Consider the following 22,179-nt stretch of genomic DNA (forward strand, 5'->3'; position numbering starts at 1 on the left):
TGTTTCCTTTATTGTTTGTTGTTCTAATAATGGCTTTAGATTTCAGAGGTTAAGAGGTTTCTGACTAAACCATGCCATTGCAGGTCACTGTATCAGCAACAGCAGTATGACGGTGGCTCTGGTTCTCATCTGGATAGCAGCTTTCTTCTGGTCAGCAGCTCCATTGCTTGGCTGGGGCAGTTATACAGGTAACAGTTATCTTTCAGTTGTACATATTTGGCACCTCTCCACTTAATTAAACAAAGATACTTAGCTTTTTTTCTTGGTGTTTGTGATAAACCAGACTGATTATCAGTGGAACTAAGAAAATCATTTATCATGCATGATGTATATGCACAGTGTGCCTACTTTGGTATGGGCTTTAAAGAGATTTGTTTTTGCAGATATCACAAATGTGTATTACCTATGAAAAAAAGAATATAGGGCCAGAAATATTTGGCATGGTTAAGCAGTGAGATAAAGGAAATTATCAAAAGGCATCCTTCAAAAACTGTCAAGATTAGGGAGCTAGAAAAGAACACAAGTTCCAGCAAGTTGAACTTGAAACTATAGTAAGACAAGCCAGAAAGATCTGGTGAAACAGTTTAAAAGTACGAAAACTAACATAGCAAAAGATGATAAAGATGCCAGAAAGTCTGTCAGTCCAAGAAGTGATTAGGATGCAAGATAAGGCCCTAGCAAAAAAAAAAAAAAAGAAAAGAAGGGGGACAAGGGGGAATAATTCATTAGTGAACACTGAGGTAATTCAATAGCTAATTTTCTCACACCAGAAACTTTCTTTAGGGGGAAAAGGTGGACAAATTGTCTCAAGTTAAGTCTCTAAACAAATCAAAATAAATTTCTAGGAACAAATAATAATAATAATACAGAAGTCCTAACAACTAAAATTGTATGACTGAAATTGTCCAAGTGTATGGATCCTGTAGACATCTGCTCTTTGATCTACAACATTCAACATATTCATAAAACAGTAGCAAAGAGTCAAAGGGCAAAAATGAAATTACAAAGTTGCCGAGGATACAGTATTAGTTTGGATAACATTCATTTTGCAGTGAGAACAAAGCTTCACTGTGGGAATGTGCAGAAGGGTTTTGGTGTGCTGAGCTTCTGGGCAATAACATGTCAGAGACAATTCAGAGCTAAGGAATCTAAAGTCATACAGGAAAAACTTGGTACATTTGAAATGGTGATTACCAATTGGAAAACAGAATATAGAGCTGTGTTTATAGGTCTATGAAAATATAAACATGATGCTCAGAGATGGAAAAATAGGGAGAAAGCACAAGGTACTATCAGGAAACAAAAATCAGAAAGCCTAGATCTCTGGTGTGGCTGAAAAGACTTTGCAGAATGACAGTGTAAGTAGAGAAGAGATTTCTTCCCACGAGAACCTGCTCATGGGGTCAATAACTGGGGGCTAAGGCTCAGTAGACTCCAAGGTCTACTACTAGGGTGAGGTTTAAGGCAAGGGTGAATATCAGGAAAAGGCCAAAGCCAGATACATATGCTTTGAAGTATCGCTGCACCCTTGAAGGACACATGAGAAAAGCAGCTATTTCTATGATTGTTGAATCAAATCCAAGAATCCCAAAGCAAACAGTTTTATCAGTGTATTAGGCTCTGTGGATCTTTTGTTTGGGACAGAATGACTGTTCTAATTTTATGTCTTGTTTCTGCACTCTGGATATGTCATAAGACTTGAGGAGGAGGTTAGATTTGTCATTTCTGTATATCTTCTGGCATGCTGTGTTTTCATATTCCAATAATCTTAATAATACTTCATTTGTAGAATGATTTCTGACATCTGTTTTTGGCCCTAACTTGGAGTCAGGGACTTCTTTGCTCTGTCAGGGCATCCAAGTGCCCCCGTGGATCCTGCTTGTTATTTGGATTCAGCTTCCTGTGAGTGCTTCTCCCTGCTGAGAATCACAGCAGTTTCAGAAATCGCAGTCTATCTGATTCCAAACACGATCCCACAAAGGGCACCCATGAAGATGTGGGAGTCCAGCAAGTTCTGCAGCAGGCAGTGGAGCAGGATGGGTGCCAGCCGACCACAGCATGTAACACAGCCTCTGATCTGCCACTTCTTCACAGCAGCTGCAGAGGTCCCCAGGACCCCACTGACTTTTGAAAATGCCACTTGCCAGTGTCCCTGCTGAGGGAGGGAAAAACACAGCCCTGAATTCTGACTCATAGAAAAACTGAGGGATTTTCTTTTCATGTCATGTGGAAGCTGCTTTCTTTTTTGAAGTCAGAAGTTTTCACAAATGAGAAACTCAGAATTAAGCCAGATACTATGGTTATCTATTTGAATAGTATCTTGGCATCTACTGATTAAAAAGGCAAAGGAGATTCTATTACTGAGCACATCCAGACAGCAACACCTAAAGTTCTTGGTGTTAAAAATATTGAGCTCTTTTTGATGAGACTCATGAAAGTGATTTTAATCTTTTGCTCCTTTAATTCATCCTATCTAAACCTTCTATCACCCATGAGGAATTAAGGGATTTTTTTCTTCAGAATTATCTCTGGATGCCAGGGAGAGATCTGTTGCTAAATCATGCAAGCTTCACCTGTGTTGTATTTCCAGGACTTGTTAATACTTGATTTATGTAATTTTGGTTTATGCTTCAATTATTTATAATTTGGTTTACTGCCATGGCTGTCAGGGGAGGAATAATAGCAATAATAGTAATAATAATATTAAACCACACACAAAATAGCTTTCTTCCCTTAAACCAAAAATCAACAACTCACAAAATATAGAAAATCCTTAATGACATAAAATTCAAGTTTTGTGTAAGAACACATTTGCAAATTATATCCTTTCCATTAACAGCATATCATCTGTATTTATATGCTTCATCTTCCCATAATTTTGATCAGCTGTATCAATTTGCTTTCATCTCTCACTAGAGTAAAACATTCATTACCATTTTGCTTCTATTTAAAAAAAAAAAATAATAAACTCAATACTTTTACTTCCTACTTTGCTATGTAAGTATTGAATTCTTACACATGACATATTGTCCCTGCAATTGCTTGTTATGCTGGTATAGAGCTTGTCTTAGAAAGTTACTACATAGAACACTGTCAAATAACAGGCTACAGAGGAATATCAAACCTACTAAGTTAATCCACAATTAGCATCATAATTTCCTATCTTAAATCAACAGTTTGTGCATTATGGATCTACACAGGAAATCTAAATGGTACAGAATGATAATATGCATTAAAACTTGTTATGGTCTAGCCAGTCTTGAAAAATTGTTTATGTAGGAGATTGTTTCACAGCTCATTAAATCAGAAAGAGCACTCCATTCTTTACTGCCTAAAAGAAGAAAAATACAGCTTCTAAATTGATATATTAATCATGCAAAACCAGATAAATGTTCTAAAACTGCTAACCAACTTATTTTTGTTTTCCAGATCGCATGTACGGAACATGTGAAATAGACTGGGCAAAAGCCAACTTCTCTACAATCTACAAGTCCTACATTGTCTCCATTTTCATCTGCTGTTTCTTCCTACCTGTGACAGTCATGGTCTTCTCATATGTGTCAATTATCAACACTGTCAAACTAAGCCATGCATTAACAGGACTCAGCGATCCCACAGACAGACAGAGGAGAATGGAGCGGGATGTCACCAGGGTGAGTGTGGGTTTCATATTGGGTAGGATTCATCTCAGTGAAAGCTGTCTATCCAAAAATTAAGAAGAGAACAGAAGAGAACAAAACCCACCACTCACATTTAATTTCTCTGCAATCTTTAGTGACAAAGTCTGAACTCAGTGAAGTTAACATAAGGATTGTTTAAAATTCCTGCTCCCTTAGTTGGCTAATATTAGTCCTACATAACATGAGAAAAATAATTTAAATATAACTGGAGCAGGTTATACAGCACAAAAACTGAAGTTTTGTTTGGCATATTCCCTTTTCTTTCAGCAGAGATGTAACTTGTGTGTGTGCTCAAAAAGCAACAAGGGAACTTTCAAATTACTTTTCCTAGACCTAAATCTATCCTAAGTCTTCTGAGTTCAGATAAACATTCAGGGGGTTGTAGCTATTTTCATTCCATTAGATGAGGCATTGCTCAAGCACACCTCATACCCGAATTAGGTATCTAACTTCTATGCCTACCTGGCTCCATCAAAGCAAAACTTTTGCTTGTCTGTACACTCCTGTGAGCCATACCTTCAGTAGAAGCTGAACGTTTCCCTTCCAGCTGTGTTTTCAAGCTACTATTACCAGTGTATTTCTTCCCTGATGCAGTCTCCCAGTATAGATTTAAGGCTATTTTTCATCTTTCTTCTAGGTTTCTATTGTCATTTGCACAGCCTTCATTATTGCATGGTCACCATATGCTGTCATCTCTATATGGTCTGCCTACGGTCACCCTGTGCCCAACCTTACCAGCATCCTTGCCAGTTTGTTTGCTAAGTCTGCCAGTTTCTACAATCCCATTATCTACTTTGGAATGAGCTCCAAGTTTCGGAGGGACATTTTCATCTTGTTTCATTGTGCCAAGGAAGTCAAGGACCCTGTGAAGCTCAAACGTTTCAAAAACCTCAAGCAAAAACAAGAGCCTTCAAAGAAAGAAGAGAAGTATGCAGCAGATATGCACCCTGCACCGAGCCCTGATTCTGGGGTGGGAAGTCCAAGCAACACTCCACCTCCAGCAAATAGGGAAGAATATTTTGGCATTCATGATACACCATCTAATAACGCTGACATTGAATGTGATAGACTGTGAGTTTTGTGGCCACTTAACGCACTCACCCACTTTGTGTTCAGCAAGATCCTCTTCAGATCACTGCTTGAGTGATCTCCCAACTCCCGATCCATCTGTTTCTTGCTATAGCACTGATGGTTATGCAATTCAAGCAAATCAGATGACAAAGTGATATTTTCCTTCTGTGTAGGTACAAAATGCTACAAAGCATGTTATAATGTGGGCAGCACACCCAGTGCCAGAAACATTCCATATTCACATGTATACAAAAAAAAAGGAAGGCTGACTTATGAAGACAATGGATTAGCTAGCAAAAAGATCACTAATGTTCCCATCCAAACTGTATTAATTATGAGATTACATTTCCAAATTTTTTTTGTTTGTTTGTTTGTTTTACTCTTTAACAGTCTCAGCCATAGAGGACCACTCCCTGTTTGTCTATGCAAGACAGAGCTGTAGATCTCGGCATTTTGTAGTCACTGTAGGTTCAACAGTGGCTTTACACTTTTCCTTGTTTGTTTGCAGAATTATTTCCATCTTTCCCAACTTTCCCAGTAAGCAGGGCCTGGCTGTAGTGTGCCCATTCATTAAAGCCAAAAAGCTGGCTTTAATTTTCCTGATGTGCCTCCAGCTTGATTGTTTTTCTACATGACTATTAAGGTGGAGCAAGAGATGCCATGCAGGCAATGAAACCAAGGACATTAAGCCTGCAAGAATATTGGCAAAGTATGGCATCAGAGCTATTTACAGAATATAATCCAACACTTTGCTGCTGCTCTAAAGAAAGTTTTTGTACCTGCCTAAAAAAAAAAATAGATAAATCAACTAAGTGGTTTAAATAGCAAAATTGTAGAATTAAATCAGCAGCAAGGTTATCAGATACTATAGTATCCAATTATTCCATCAAGTTTATTTTTCAACATGGAAGTGAGGAGGTATATGGTCCTAATTCCCCATTTTACACATTTTTATAGAAGTCTCTGAGTACACAGCTAATTACTATGCATTAGCCCTGGAAATTTTGGGGGTTTATTCAGTGACATTTGCATGCTAAGCAAGGGGAGTGGAGGGGAACAAAACCATTTGTTGCCAGGCTCACTGATATTTATGACTTTATGGAATCTTTCACCATCCAGGTATGCTAAAATGCAGTTGTTTTGCACAAGTTTGTAACTTTCCCAAGAAACACATTTGGAAAAGCAAAGAGAGCCCACCTTAATTTCCTCCATTACTCTATTTGTTTTGAGAAAATCACCTGCGTTTTGAAGTTAAAAACAAATAAACATTATAAGCAACAGTCAGGAACTGTTTTCTTTCATGGCCACAGATCTAACTACAAGAATATTCGTCTTTGTGGAAAATTGAAACATGGGTGCTACTTCATTACCATAAATAATTAAAAGCAAATAAGTAAACTGTTGACTTCCAGATAAAAGTGCATGCTGTAACTGCCGAAACAGACGAAGCCATTTAGGGCCAAACCCTGTCCCAGCTGGATGAAGCCAGGCTGGGCTAGCCAAAGCTGCCACGCAGTTTTGAAAGCTTCTAGGCCTAACCCAAAACCTACGTTAGCAGCACTGCTGGACGAGGCCTTGCCACTGCTGCATGCACCCAGGTGTCCCCGCAGGGAGGCAGGACATATGTCCCCATCAGATATGGCTTGATGCCAGGCTGGCATTTAGTTTGCATTTACACTAACTCATGGATGTTTAGGGAAAGTACTTGCCCCACTGCACTGTAACAATGCCAATGATCGGTGGGATCCAGACTTTGATGCAGAAAGATGGGAAAATTGCAAGGGGGGGCAGCAGAGCAACAAGGCCTTTTCCAGGAGTCTGCGCCCCTTCCCACTCCATCAGCGTGCCAGCCAAAATCTCTGCTAGTTCATATGCTATTGCACATGTACACAGCAGTGAGACAGAGATGAGAGAGTAGTTAAAATGAACCAGAACATGAACAGAACAGCGAGATAAGAGGGAGAGAGGCAGAGGAGCAGCTGAAGGATACATACCTGCTGGAACACAACTAGAAACCGCTAACACAGCAAAAGCTATGACTGGGCTGCGCACACCTCCCTCCTGCCATTCCTAAGGCTACCGTGCTTTGTGGATAGAGGGTAGTACCATGAGACTGCATTGTCTGTAGAGCAGAACATCTGGTTTTGCTGGTTACTCAGGGGAAAAGAGGATAGATGCCTTTGCAGGCACCAACCTGTGCTCCGGGCCCAGTAAAAGCACGAGCACATTTGTCACTGAAGTTCCTCCTGTTGTTAAGCCTCTAGCCCTAAAGCAACAGCTCCTGCAGCTACACGCAAGGCACCTGCAAGTGCCTGAAGACAAAGAAAAGAAAAAAAAATAACAAAACACCATCCAGAACCCATTACTGCTCAAGTGCAGGTAAGAGGATGCACTTCAGGTTTTCAAGTGTGCAGGTTAATTTGCAGAATGCTTTGCCTCCATCCTGCTCACCTGTTCTGCATTTTCTCCTTTTGTCTCTGGTCCCACACTTGCCTGGATGAGGCTGGCCCCTGTTTCTCCCTCCACAGGAGGCTGCTCCACCTGCCAAGCCCATGCCACTGGCCAGGGAGCAACAAAGAGCTGAGGGGCTTGAGAGCATCAGCTAGGGAAGACATGACCTAGGTCTGCTGAAGGTAGATGAAGGAATCCTATGATTTTCACCCAGTAACAATGAAATACCATGTAAATGGCATACAAAGGCCTAGAGCCAAATTATCCCTCCCTCAACATCACATTCCCCAAACATTCTATTTGCTTTTGCAGTGGATGAGTTTTATCAGGAGAGATGCAAGAGGGCTCTTGTCACAACCAATACACTGGTGATAAGGATGCTCTCCTGGGACACTGTGGCTTTGAATGCTCTCAGTCTGAGATGGTCTGAGAAGGGAGGTCCTGTGCCCCTGGATGAAGCAAAGAACCAGCTGCTCCTAAGCTGTCAGTTCTGAAATATTTTGTTTTCACATTTTCTAATGCTAAAAGCAGGTGGTACATCAAAGGTGGAAACATATCATATCTCCATGAAAGAGGACATCCTAGTGCTGCCACATCACCATGTGAAGGCATCACAGCAGGCAGGCAGCATGGGCCCAGGTCTTACACTGCTTCCACCAGGGTCCTTTTAAAATGTGCTTTTAATTGAATGCTCTAGTACCAGCCTGCACAAATGAGATCCCATGACTATTGCTAGCAGCCAAATGGTCAGGAATTTCTCATCATGCTGGAAGAGAAATGTGTTCAGATCTTCCTCCATTTGGCATAGAAGCTCTGGCATGTAGGCTCCTTCTGTATCTCTTACTCAACACTGGATACTACTGTGAAATTTGTAATTGAATGTGGTAGGACAAGCAATCCTACCATTTCAAAAGGATGCTGTCAGCATTTGCTGGCTTTTTCCAGAGGGATCTGAGACATACGTTAGCTCTCTTTTACTGCTAGATGCAAGGAACGCAGCCAGCAAACCTTGCTGTTTGTTATACATTTCTGTACTCACAGCCCTGTTGGCAACACTAAAGCACTCTGGCAAAAATGACATGCTTCAGCTTATTAAAAGTCACTCTGCAAAACGCTTGAAACACTTGAGCCACCTTTTAAATATGCCTTTAACTACCCTACATATTCATTTCCAAACATTGCCTGTTTTGATTAACAGTAATACACTTGAGCAGGTGAATTCTTAATGGCTACACAATTAATGTCTTTACATGTGCATCAATATCTCATCAACTCTTACTTGACTATTTCTTATCTAGATTATTCATAATAACCAACATATCCATTACACCACAGTCACTGCAGTTATTAAGGTTTGTACATACAACTTGACCTTGTAGGCGGATTACCAGTATTCCCGTTGCTGACACAACCATTTTACTTAGGCTACACAGTTCAAGCAATAAAGTTAAGCATGAATTACTTACATTCAGTTTCCACACTTAAAAATAGCTGCAACTGATTGAGGGAAAAAAAAATATGATAAAGCTATAATTTGTTCGTTTATGCTAAGAAAACCTTTTGGGCTCACGTTTTCCCTGCTGACATTTTTGCAGAGATGAAAATCCCTTTGGGTGTCAGCACTTTGAAATACATAACAGCATTTCTTCATAGCTTTGACATTTCTAATGGTAACATGAATAACCTGAGCGTGTAGTTAGAGGAAGAAGGACAGCATACTGCATACCAGTCCCTGTTCTCTGTGCTATTTATGCCTTTTTATCTAATGACTCATGTAAAGCATTTCTGGTAGCAGAGATCAAGTCTGGTCAAGTCTCCCTTGACCTCTCAAAGACAATGACTTTACAATGACTCTACTACAGTGCGAACTACTCAGGCTTGCACACCTTTGCAGGGTTTCTCTCCACACCTAGAAATCCTTTATTCTTTGCTGTGAGGACTAACAAGATAAGGTAGCTACAAGGTGCACCAATCCAAGTGCGTCCTATGGTTGGCACTTCTCATCTGAAGAAGAGATGGAGGGAAAAATCCTTTCCCAAGGGTGAGGCTGTACTAGAGCTTTGTTCTGCTGCCCCAGTGCATGTTCTCACCTCTGGGCAATAATGAAAAAAGGAGCAATGCTACCATGTCAGTATTTTGAACTACCTGGACAGTTAAGCACTATTTATAAGCCAGCCTAGCAGATCAGGTTCTCTTTCAGTGCTGCATCTGTCCCTCTGCCTACTTCTCAAATCGCCAAAGAACAAAGTCTGAACCTATTCAGTGCATCAACAAATGCAAAAGACTTTTGCAAACACTTCAGGAACACTTTTGCAGACCAAAGTGAAGGTGCCTGTAGGGTCAAATGGGTCTGTGTATACCATGTGGTCTGAAGTGCCTAATTGCAGCCTAATTCAGTGAGGACTTCACGCCAGCCCCCCACTCAGGGGTACTACTTGATGTGCAGAAGAAGTACAAGAATAAAGTAAAGATTCAAGGGATGTCCAAATAGTACTGCAATAACAACATATCAGAGAGTTACTACATGAAAAATAATAATCCTATTGCCAATACAAAAAAAAAAAAAAAAAAAAAAAAAATCAGGGACACATTCTGAATACTGTCTACCAGCTGTCCATGTCAATAATCATCATCTTTACTGCTCATTGAATGCGACAAAAGCCCTCTGGGGATAACAAACATACACCATTTAATTATGCAATAGCATGTATCCTAGTAAAAAAGAAGTGGAAGGACTCGCAGAGATCACTGCAATGCCACCTCTCCCTTGCTGATATTCACAAGCCTCCGGTAGCCTTTGATGCTGTGCACCAGCCAGCCTGACCACTGCAAGGAGCCACTGCTTGAGCAAAGTCCAGATGACCATGGAGGGTGCACATGTGGCTGGAGGCACATCTGTTGGGTCCTGTGCAAGGTCAGTGGAAGCTGCCCAAACAGGAAAGCCTGTAGGTCACATTCACCACAATATTTTCAAAAGGAAGCCTGGAGTCAAGAACAATGTTTGGCAGTATAAATGAGCAAGCAGGTCTTGGTGGTGTGACCTGGGAAAGCCTTGCCACACACCAGAGGTAAATTTTAAATGGATTCATATCATACTCTCTTCATACAGAAGGGGAGAGAAACCAAGCTGATTTGCAGCACTTCTTACAACACAGGGAAACTTCTACACGAAATTAGCAAAGCTAACTTCTCCAAGAAAAAGCTAGGCAATTCTGGGGACAGCTTGTGGCCTATATGTAGATTTAAAGGGAGTGGGAAAAGGGCTTTAGCTAGTACTGGATTGACACCATGTTACCTGATGACACAATGCTTGGCTTCATTCACTGAAAGGTACCCAAGTACAGAAGCATTTACAAGTGCTGTTTCAGACAAAATCATCCCAGGCTAATGACCAGTTCAGTAATTTTAAAGTTTAATTTCTAACTCCAGAGATGAGATCCAAATCTCCCTACAGCTTGAGGGAGCTACTGCCAGGCCGCTGGGACTTGAGGCAAGGCAAAGCATTTATTCCTATGATCTCTCAGCTCTAAGATCCCAAAGGTTTTAATGAAACTAACATGCCTCAGTTGCCTCTAATATCACTTTCTGAATAGCAAAAGTAATTCTGCCATGAAAAATTCGGATTTATCATATATTTTAATACGGGGTCTTGCACAGTAAGTAGAGTGAAAACTAGCTGTAGTCTGGACAGTTGCAGTCATTACCAGTGTTGACTTGGTTTCCTCTACTTAACCTCAACAGCAGGTTTACCTCCTCATCTGTTACCTGGTGGTCCTGCAGCATTTCACTGCCCAGAGCCAAGCCACCTCTCCTTCACAAGGCAGAAGCACCCTACCACCCAGCCTACAGATGGCAACTGGAAGCCCCATTCTGGACCGACTGCTTTCATCCACCAGGATGAGGACAACAGAGCACGGAAGCTGTTCCACACTCCCTTCAGGACTGCCAGCTCACCCCTGTTGGTGTGTAAACTGGTGCGTAGGCCCAGGCTGCAAATGGAGGATGGGAGAACAGACCTACAGCAACAACAGGGCCAGGCCCACGTGGGCCAGTTGAGAGCCAGGCGTGGGCCACTTGCACACTTGCTCAGCAACAAGCTTAAAAACCAAATAATGCAATTAAAGAAAGAAGCAGGCTGTAAGAGTGTTTGGAAAGGCTTGGGAAAGCTGAGAGGAGCAGCTGGCATGTCCCGCATGGGCCATCTCCCCCCAGACAATGACACACAGAGGCCCCTTGTCAGCAAGGCAAGGACAGCAGCGTGGCTGCTGTTTGAGCCTCTTAGTTCTCTATGCCATGACATTTCACTGGGACTCAGGAAACCCAGACGGGGGGGACATGGTCCCCTGCACCATGCAGGCATTCAGGCTTGTGATTAAAGAAACTCCAGAGCCAAATGCTAACATTTGCAACTGCTGCCCACTTGTGATCCTACAACAAAGCCTCTGCGAGTGCTTATATAACCCTTCTACATAGCCCATCAAACCAGCCTTCATTAGGCAGCAACAAAGAAATGTCAGAAGTGATTGAAGAGTATATCTTTAGCCCTGAAATGAGTGTTTGTGCTTTGGCTGAGGGGGGTGGGAAGAAAGATATTGAGGAGTGTTTACAATTATGCACATTGCAGCAGTGCAATATCTGTGTAGGGTTATTCATTTGAAATGTTGTAGTCAATAATGCCATTCAGCTGCAGAAATCGCTAAATATCACAGAGAGAATTCCTCTACCCCTTGCAGTGATGAAAATTCAGGGCTTCAGCTCACATTCCTTACACCACCAGCATAGTGTTGACCCTGACTGTGTAAAACCTTGCGATTAAGACGCCATGTGACCGAAGTAAACCCCACCACCTCTGCTTCCCTCCAGAAAGAGCCATCACAAACATCATCCCTTGCAAATCCAGGGTCAAATCCCCCCAGCCTTGCATAAGGGCACAGCTGCAATGTTCATGGTCACAGCAGTTTTGAAACATGACCATGCCTGTAGGATCAGCTGCTGAGCCCCTGACCAAAACACATGATCTTCCCCCCAGTGGCTACACTCGCTCCTGCCAGACCCAAGCAGCCAGGATTATGCCTGCATCCTTCCCCATGGTGTTCAGGGAAGAAGGACACAGAGGATAGCAGAGGGAAACAACCCCTATTCTTCGTCTTCCTTCTCACATGTGTTTATACTTGTCACTTGGAGCAGGGGCAGAAAAGGTTGTCCCTTTTTATCCCAAGATATGGGACAGAAATTCTATTCCCTTGCAAGAAACAGCCAACTGATTTATTTTAACTAGCAGAGATTTCATCCACAGCATCTCAAGATGAGGCCAACTCACAGAACAAGTGAACAGTATAGAGTCAAGAGGACACCAAGACCAAGTGTCTAGGCACTGCAGAATAAGGTTATTGATTACGCTGATTCCCTTTTGATACATATATATATATATTTATATATATATATATAGGTACACCGATTCCCTTTTCCACCCTAGGTGTGAAAAGAAATAGAACAGCCTCAAAGCAAACACTTACTGCAAATTAATCCAATTTATATGAAATCAGTACCTATTTTAATTTTCTTACTCATTCTTGTAAGGTGGCTTTTTGCTAGATGATGATATGCATTCACTTACTGAAAGAAACAAAGAAAACAGAAAGGCAGTATTGTACAGGATTGGATGTCCTTCCTCACAATAGAATTTTTACTGCATCTGTCTTGAAGAGGTTCCCTGCAGAGAGGTGAAAAAATGTGTTTCCCAGAACAAAAGGAAAGTGATGAATTAGTACAGAGGAAAATTTAAAGTTTCTTTCTTTTATCATAAATGGATCACTTATCCCATAATGACTCTCAGGAAGACAATTAGTAAAGTGGTGTCATTAGATGTTGTTTAAGAACAGCATGTATTCTCAAATGGCCAGTGCAACCTCCATTTGATGCCAGGCATGCTCTGGAGAAGTAGCCAGAGAGAGAGCTCATACCAGAGCTCCACCAACAGGGCCAGGAAGTTACAGTTAAATTTTCTGAACTTTATTAAAGATTGGATTTTGTATTTTACCTGACCTATGAAGACTAGACTGGGCTATGAAGCATTAGTTTTGTGAAGACCAAGGAAATTCACTTCAAAGCAGCAACAAAGCTTTAAGATGTAATTGTCCCCTCCTATTGTCCACTGTCTGCTTAGTTAGACAAAAACAGCTGGATGGAAAGAGTCAGCACTTGCAGGTTTATTTACAGGCTTTCCCATACAGTGGCACAAAGAAGAGAAACTGAGATTTGGGCATCTGAACTCCTTCAAGTATTAATGTAAAGTATATATACAGACTATCCCAATCCATGGCAAAAACGGCTCAATGGCAGAAAGCCCGTGTATTGAGGAGGCAGTGAAAGGGGCGTTCAGCAAACACAGCTGGGCCTGAGTACAGAACCACTGCACGATGCACCAGTGGCCTCACTAGCGAATATTTACAGCTCGTTGGGGTTGTTAGCACACTGTCAACAGCAGCTCTACCACCCCACCAAACCAGAGCAAACAGCCCAAGCACTCAGTGAGCTATAACGCAGGGTAGCGCATAATATTTAACATCACAGCTGACACAGCTTGGTTTTGTCCTTTATTAGCTCACTGAGGACGGGAACACACCATTTAACAGAGCTCTACAGGCCTGATGCCTCCTTTTCTGACACTAGCGTGAATCAGCATTGTGTCTTCTGTTCTCCCTGCAGTTACATTACATGTGCATAACACACAATCCACATTTCTCACCCATCATAAACATCTTTTCACTTCACGGTAAGGGACTCACAGAAACCATCACCAGGACATAAGAGCCTACAAATAAATTCACAATGGAGATTTTACGCAACCTTTGCACTGCTCTACTTCTGTGAGCTATCATAGGAAATGCAAAAACTGAACTTCTGGGCACACCAAGGTATGGCTGCAGCTATAACTCAGCAAAATTAATAGGGCAGATGACTTTCCTCTGAGCTTAATTATTCTCTGACCTTTTCCCTGGGACTCCCAGCCTCCTAGCAAGATGCAGCAGAAGCCACCAGCATTTTGAAGCCTGCAGTCCAAGCACTCACCTGATCATGCAAGGTGGTGGTGTAGAGCTGTGGGTGCGGCAGCACGAAACATTTCCACTTTGTCTGGTCCTAAGCACCTTCTTTTCCCCTCACACTTGTCTTTGCAGCACCTATTTGCAGAGTCCCAACCCTCTCTGTGAGCCATGAAAACCCACAGGCACCTCTCACTGGCATATGAAACCTAGAACCTGTTCACAACATTTTTGTTTTTAATTGCTGGATTGAAAAAGATTGCTTATTCATACATCCCTACATCTCCCAGATGCCACCAGGCTCCAAAGTTACCTACTTAGCTTCTTGTGAAAGAGTCCCCAACAATCAGAAGAAACCAGAGCATTGCCCTCCTCCACCAGCTTTGTCTGAGGTGAAGGGAGGGGAGGAGAGGGCTGGGCAGGCCCAGCTGGGGCTGGTTGGTGGGGATGGCAGCAGTGGAGCAAGCCTTGGGAGATACATGTCTGGGTTCTCTACAGATACCTGGCCCCATGTGCATTTTCAGTAACCCAAATGTCCTTCTCTGTTCTGTAAGCTCTGTGCTTCTCAGCCTTTTTTTCTGCAAAAGCTGCTCGCCTTTTTTGTCCTCTGATACTTCATAAGAGCATAAGTGTAATTTAATTTTCTCTCTCCCCAAAGCCTTTTTCACATTCTTTCATTGTTTGCCTTTCTTTGCAAAGAGCTTTGAGAACCTAAGGTGGAAAACGCCAGTTATTAACATTTGAAAGCGCAGACAGTATTTTCCGTAGTATAAAATACACAAAGGAGTTACAAAGCTCAAAATGCAGAGGTTTTCCTTTTGCAATTCTAATGGAGATTTAATGCTGGCAATTATAAGAATGCATGCGGTATTTCCAGCTTAACTGTGCTTGTGACAAAGCAATTTATTAGAAGTAATTTACTTAATTTGGGGATCAAAATGCAGAGCTTACTCTGTAACATATGGTTTTGGCACCGGCGGCAGGAAACGGAGGATAGAGTTTATTCAGAGAGATTTGTTTTTTCTAATAAGATTTGAAAGTTCACTTTTTTTTTTTTTTTTTTTTTTTTTTTATATATATATAAGAGAAGAGCATCCTTTCTTCTCAAGGATTGATTTCAAAGGATTTAAAATTGCATTGGATCTTTGTGCAGCCCTTAAGGGCATTATAGAAGGAGAGATGGATCTCCTTTTCGATTCTATTTCTACAATACTGAGTTTATAATTAACTGAATTGCTACAGCATGGCATGATATTTATACATACTGTTTTCTGCTTTTTTAAGTTGAAATGAATCATGAGAAATTAGTGACTTTCAGAAAAGTATGGATGCAGAGTAGCACACTGCAGAAACTTGTGTCTACATCTTTTGTACTGTAGGGTACACTCCATTGCTCTATATGGCTGGAAATGTCCCAAACAACTTATTGCTTAGCTAAAATGATAGAAAAGAGGAGGTTGTTTAGTAACACCTTGCTAATGCACCAAGCAGCTGACTGAGACCGTGTGCTGAAGGAGACCAGCTGTGGGAAGGTGAACAGCCCATTATTCTGTGTGCTCCCTTTGTGCTCACAGTGGATAGCAAACATTTTTTTTATCACCTTCCCTTTACTCTGGTCATTAGGAAGTAAGGAAGAAGGACTTGTGCATTTACAGGCAGGAGAAATTCAATGACCTGCATATATAGAAAGGCAGCAAAAAGTGTCAGAACAGTTCTTCACCCATACTTGTCCTGTTTGCACACATATTGCAATAAACATTTAGTAACAAATATCCAGGGCATGGGGAAGGGAGTTGTGTTTCCTGCCTTCAGCCCTGCCCCGCAGCCCCACCAGGGCTGCCAGAGCTGCTGCCTGGCTCCGAAGCCCTGGGTGGACAACAAGGTAATGGGTACCTTGGAGGCAACCTTATTGGGTACCTTGTTGGGTTCTGTGTGCCCAAGGTAGCCCTTGCATCCCTCCAAACCCCCCTTGTATCCACATCGCAGGGACTCACCACTGCTTAACCCCCCAGCACCCTCCCCCTGCCCCATCCCTCCAGCAGGACCGTATTTTCCTCTCCCATTTCCCCATTGCCTTCCCCTCTCCCTCAATGCCAGCACCCCACAAGCTCTGCTCTTTGCTTCCCAACGGAGATGCACCTTGCTGAAACCATCTTCACAACACGTAACATTCCCCAAGGAAGGTGCTGCCAGCATCTGGATCCACACAACAAGGGGTTTATATGGGTGCAGCACTACACAGGACATGAGGCGACACCATGTTGCCCTCCTGCTGCTGTCTCCCCACATTCCCACTCAGGAATATGGGCACAATCCCTCATACCTCCCCATGCCACCATCCTCCATCTGGGTCCATCCTGGAAATTTTGCATCCCTGAAGGCAAATGGACCTCCACAAGCCCAGCAGGCTTTGGAGGGTGGGAGACCCTGGTGGTAACCAAGCCACTGCCACAAGACTGGGAGAGAGGAATTTGATTTCAGCCCTTACACAGCGAGCCTTTGCACAGGGCCTGCGTGCAGAGGGGCTTTTCATGAACTCTGGCAAATACCCGTTTTGAAAGATGCATACAAGCAAAGAAAATACATTAATCCACCCATTAAACACACTGGCAGTTCTGGCCCTTCTGCATGTTTGGACACTTCTGCTTGCCAGAGCAGCACTATGATTTCTGCATGCGGCCTCCAGAAAAAACCTGCATTTTGAACAGTCTTCAGTGCCAAGAGCCAAAGCTGGAGAAGACAAGGATAAGGGCACCACAGAGGGGATGCATTCAGTTTCTGGGAGGCAGCCACGAGCTCTCTACTGTGAAGTGGCTTTTACTGGCATCACCTACTTGCTCTGACACCTGATGCCCTACAGAGCGTAAACAGAAAACACATCGGGAAAACAGTCAGGAAGAACAGACAGAAGACTGTTACTGGGTTTACATTTTCCAGGCCCGATTTGCAGTGAATAGTTGAGCTTTACTGCCAAGGGCACCGGGATCCAGAGTGAGACCTGGTATTCTTGGCAAACTGAATTAACAGTGGCAGTGATAGCACATGTCTCACACTGAAAGCACTTAGGGAAAACACACTGAAAAAGACATTTGTGTTTCCTGAGAGCTGTCATCCTCACCTGCAGGCTCCAGCACTGAATTCGGCACTGCTGAAACTTCTTATCAACGAAGAGTGCTCTCCTAAATAGAGGACTTTACTCCTCATACAAGGACCTTTGTGCCAATGAATCAGTTTTTATATGTGGTTGTACAGCTATAAAATATATCCCACTTACTCTGGGAAGACTCAATCCCCACCTACACTGTGTTCGAGATGAACAAAATCCATATGCTAGACTTCCTACAGACCCAGTTCTGTTCAGTCACTATACATTTTTCTTTGCGATAACTGGAAGCTATGCCAAAAAAAATGATCCTTAAAATGGGATTCCATCGTGGTGACTGCTTGGTTTCTGACAGCAGGCTGGTGAGATGCAAGCATCACAGCGCATCTCCATCCTGTAACAGCTTTTAAAGCTGGCTGCCCCCCTTCAGATCCAAAGACCATCATCATCATCATGCAATGTGACGACCCCAGAAGTGTTGGGCGCTGTTCCCTCATCGATATTTACTGATCACTTCAGCTATGTTTCAGCACGGCATTTGTGGCCACCCCTGTTCTAAATATGCCATTATGGGGGATAAAAAGGTAGGGAAGATTTAGCTCCATGGTGAAATACTGAAGATTTTTGGTGCCCATGATAGCTCTCTGTGGTATCTCATGTGCATCCTCTGGCTGTTTTCCTTTTTTTCCTACAGAGAAAGAACTTGAGATAATTAATAAATTAAAACAATATATGCATATTGTTTCTTTCTGCAACAGCCCAAGATCTATAAGTAAACCCAGGTGACTTGTTGGTCCTGTTACTGTCTGCATGCCCATAGCTAGTGCACTACACATTAAATCTCTCTCAAAATATACAACTACTATTTACAGATAGTAGTTACTTCTGGGCTTGCTCAAACACCTTATTATAGGTTATAAACACCTTACTATAAACACCTCTGTCCATGCCCAAGTTCATGTTTCATTATGCCTTTTGATTATTATAGAGGCAAATGAGGTCAAAAGTTTTCATAGTGACTGACCAGAACTTTAAAATGCGAAATTGGAAATCATAGAATCATAGAATGGTTTAGGTTGGAAGGAATCTCAAAGACCACCTGGTTCCAACCCCCTGCCATGGGCAGGGACACCTCCCATCAGACCAGGCTGCCCAAAGCCCCATCCAGCCTGGCCTTGAAAACTTCCAGCATCCGCAGCTTCTCTGGGCAACCTGTGCCAGTGCCTCACCACCCAGATGAGGCTCAAGTCACGCATGTATCAGTATCAGACAAAGGTCCATTTCTCATTTCCTGCAATGAACCCCCATTTTTGAGCTTGACCCCTGGGACAGCAGCCTCCTGGCACATCCAAACAGGCTAATTTGGGCACGTCTTGTCCCAGCCTTCCCTGTGGGGGTGTACAAATGAACCTTTGGCTTGGGGCTTACTGAAAGAGCTCAGTTTCTCTGTAGTCTCAGAAGAGATGAACATTGCCATTTTCATTGAGAAACACCCACTGGGACATATTTACATTGTGTGAGATTGGTATCCATCCATTTAAGGCAGGCACGCCAACATTATGCATTCATTTGGCCCATGAGGTCTCCCCATTCATAAAAAGAAAAAACAGATGCCTGGCTACCCAGTTTCTCTAATTATTTAAAGAAGTTTCTGATGCTGGCAACAGCTCCAGCATACATAATTCACCCTTCGTACCTTTCTGAAACACAAGACAAACACATCAGTGTATTTTATATAAGCCTTCCAGGACATCGGTTATTTTATTTACCCAAGGTCAATTTAGATGTAAGTGCTTTAAACAGCTAGAGCCAAACAATGTTAACCCCCTATTTGCCTTGCCACCCCAATTGCACTTCTAACTTTCTCCTGCACACTTGTGCCTTGATTTCTTCATATAGATATGAATGGTAAGCACAGATTAACTTAAACGCAATAGCATAGAAATTAATATTTCATTTCACAGAGTTTCAGGAACTCAGCAGTGCTGCAGAAGCTGAACTCCCCTGTCGCTTGTTGGGATCTCAGTGCTACCATGTGCTGCCACGGAGTCCTTGCAGAAAGCAGGGCTGCCAGGCTGCGCAGGACACCTTGGGGTGCAGTAACATGCAGAAGTGTCTGCTCCATGGTTCCTGCAGTAGTGTTTGCTTGACAAGACTTGAGAGTAATTGTTTGAGGGCAGAAAATTTGCCCCTTGCTGTTTTAGCATTTGGATGGGATTAGTTGTGTGACAGCTACATGTGGTCTTGCAGAAACCATTTCATGTGTCTGTTCTTTCCATTCTTAAATGCAAAGCCAGGACTTAATAGAGCTTGCTTAGCCTGCCATCATCCATTGAGAAAGTGTCTTCAACAGTTTCTGTGCAATGATCACAGTTCAGTGAGCCCAGCTGTGGGGCACTCTGGTTCTTTCTACATTTCCTACCTGCAATTAGAAGACCAAATGACCCCATGGTTTTAGGAGGGTGGCCCACAGCCCCATGCCAGAAAATCATCACATACCCTGGACCCACAAGAGGCCCAGTGTGTGGTGGACTCTCCATCTTCCCCCTAAAAATTTCCCAATTGAAGTTGGGTATGTCCCAGTGACCGAGGCTGTGGGGTGACCTTTTGAAAGGTTTGCAGTGATAAACCATCTGTGTTGGGCCAACTGCCTTGCAGTCTGAGGCTGAGAGAGAAAAGGGGGACCCTGTTTAAAAGAGGCATCCCCAGGCAGGCAGGCACAGATCCTCACAACAGCACGAGGCCAGGCAGAGAGAAAACCCTGTGCCATGTGACTCAGTGTAAAAAGCATGGTGTGATGTATAGCATCACACGCCCTGGCCCAGGGACATATCACTTGGTGAACATCAGACCCAGAAGAGGTGAATTTATTTGCCATTTCCACATAGGTGAGGTTTCCCCTCTTTCATTTATTTGTACATCTCTGCAGAGGATGGGAGACACAAGGGACTTTACATTTCCGTGTTGTCTGAAATATATAAACCCACAGGCTGTATTATAAACAAAAGCTTCACTAAAAAATGTTGAAGTTAGATTTGTAATGAGGCTTTGACTAAGTGAAGTGACCTTCCTTTCAGGGCAGTTAGGTTTTCAGTTATTCCAGCAATGACTTTTAAACAAAAACTGTATACCTTAAAAATTCAGCATGACTGAAGATCTCAAAATGAAGACTTAAAGGGACTGTGACTAGGATCCATTAGCGAGTGTCTGGTCTTCCTGCTCCATACAACTGCCTAAAAACACTAAACCTCCCTCCCGAGTCTCAGCCAAGTTGTCTGCTCCTTCTCTGCCAACATCACCTGCGCACATCATCTCATCTCTGTCTTCTGCTTTATCTTCCAGTGGGTTGGGAATTTTCTGAGCAGATTATCCCTCAGTGTGGTCACAAAATTTTCCTCAAAAATGAAGAACATTCTCAAACGCTCTTTGAAACCAAACTACTTAGACTCACTTGTACATCAGCTGCTTCATTAAGGCTTTCAGAGGACAAGTCAGAGATCTGACGTCCTTTTCTTTCAGGCCTCATATTACAGTGGAAACAAAGCCACTCCATGTGTCCTTGAAAAGGGATAGAGCAGCGATTTTGGTAAAATGTTTTACTGAAGGGAGTCACTAAGCTGCTGCTGTGGGGAAATGAGGCTGTGATATGCCTCAGCCTTACTTACTAGGCATGTAAGCACACATATGTATACATTTGTGTCTATATATACATGCCATGCAGTAGTACATGTATATCCCCTGAAATCCTGCTTTAATTGAACAGACAAATTAAAAATCAGTATAGTAAAACTTAAGAGCTTCCACCACAAACATTACTACCAGTTAACAGCAAACTCAAGCGGAGGCCTCTGATTAGAAGTGATGGCAGGAGGCACGAACACACATAGACACTGAGCCTTTTTCCACCCCCTAGACAATAGTGTTCAACACTTATTTTCTTCAAACGAGTGGCTTCCTGACTGCACAGTCACCTCTTTTGTGAGCAAATCGTCCCCTGTGCAAATCCTGGCACCAAAGTGGAGCCCCACAATGAGGTTCACCTCTTGCTCCCATACTCTGTGTTGACAGCTCTTGGGTGGCTGGGAGTTACTTCTGTCAGGAAAGAGAGCAGGCGGCAGCGCTCGGAAGTGTTGTGATAAAAACAGCCAGCCTGATGCCTCTGCAGTGTTTTGTTTTGATACTCTTCAGCTCTCCATTACACACAATAATGAGAGGCTGAATACCCTGGATAATGACAAACTTAGGGAGTTTTTCTTTTTCTGCCCACTCAGTGTTTCTGCACTGTGGTTCCCGGGATGCTCATTTCCAGGATATGCCAGGTTAGCTCATAGGCAGTGATGCAGAAACATGCCAGCCCACCAGCAGCATCCCTGACCCTGAGCCCTGAGCAGAGCTCAGGTGGGCGCAGCAAGGAGAAGGCTGCACCACTGCAGGCTTTCTGGAAGCAACAGAATTGCATTCACACATCACTGCGTTGGGGCTATGTCCTTCCAGGTACAAGCTGGCTCTTTGCCCTGGGCACAATTTACCCACAAATTAGATAATCCAACCATGGAAAAAGAGAAATAAATCTATCATCTGTTCCTCTTGTAAAACTACCACCCTGCAGCAGCAATGGGGCATGACCTAGGTGGAGGTGCTGTAGCTGTTGCTTCAACACCCTGCTGACCAAGTTCAGCAAGCCTACACCCACAGCCCAAAAAAGCTGGTGCAGGTACCAGAAGCAGAACTTTAGGAGGGCTTTCTGCATGTATCAGCTATCCCAGTCATCCACTGCTTTGTATGCCTCCATCCCAAGGCACCAGTCCAGCTATTTCTATTCAGTCCTGCC

The 22,179-nt window shown here is 43.0% G+C and overlaps 1 protein-coding gene across 1 annotated transcript in view; it reads left to right on the forward strand.

Moving 5' to 3' along the window:
• LOC309877215 (visual pigment-like receptor peropsin) overlaps positions 1–4,755 on the forward strand; it is a gene marked incomplete at both ends in the record, with an annotated part of 29,671 nt that extends 24,916 nt beyond the window's left edge. The window contains 3 exons of the mRNA XM_082758442.1: positions 84–188; positions 3,430–3,653; positions 4,318–4,755. Coding sequence (XP_082614568.1) covers positions 84–188; positions 3,430–3,653; positions 4,318–4,755 — 767 coding nt within the window. The remainder of the gene's footprint in view (positions 1–83; positions 189–3,429; positions 3,654–4,317) is intronic.
• Positions 4,756–22,179: the final 17,424 nt, after the last annotated feature.

This window comes from Aythya marila (assembly GCF_965140915.1).
Source record: "Aythya marila genome assembly, chromosome: 3".
In the NCBI taxonomy this organism is placed as follows: domain Eukaryota; kingdom Metazoa; phylum Chordata; class Aves; order Anseriformes; family Anatidae; genus Aythya; species Aythya marila.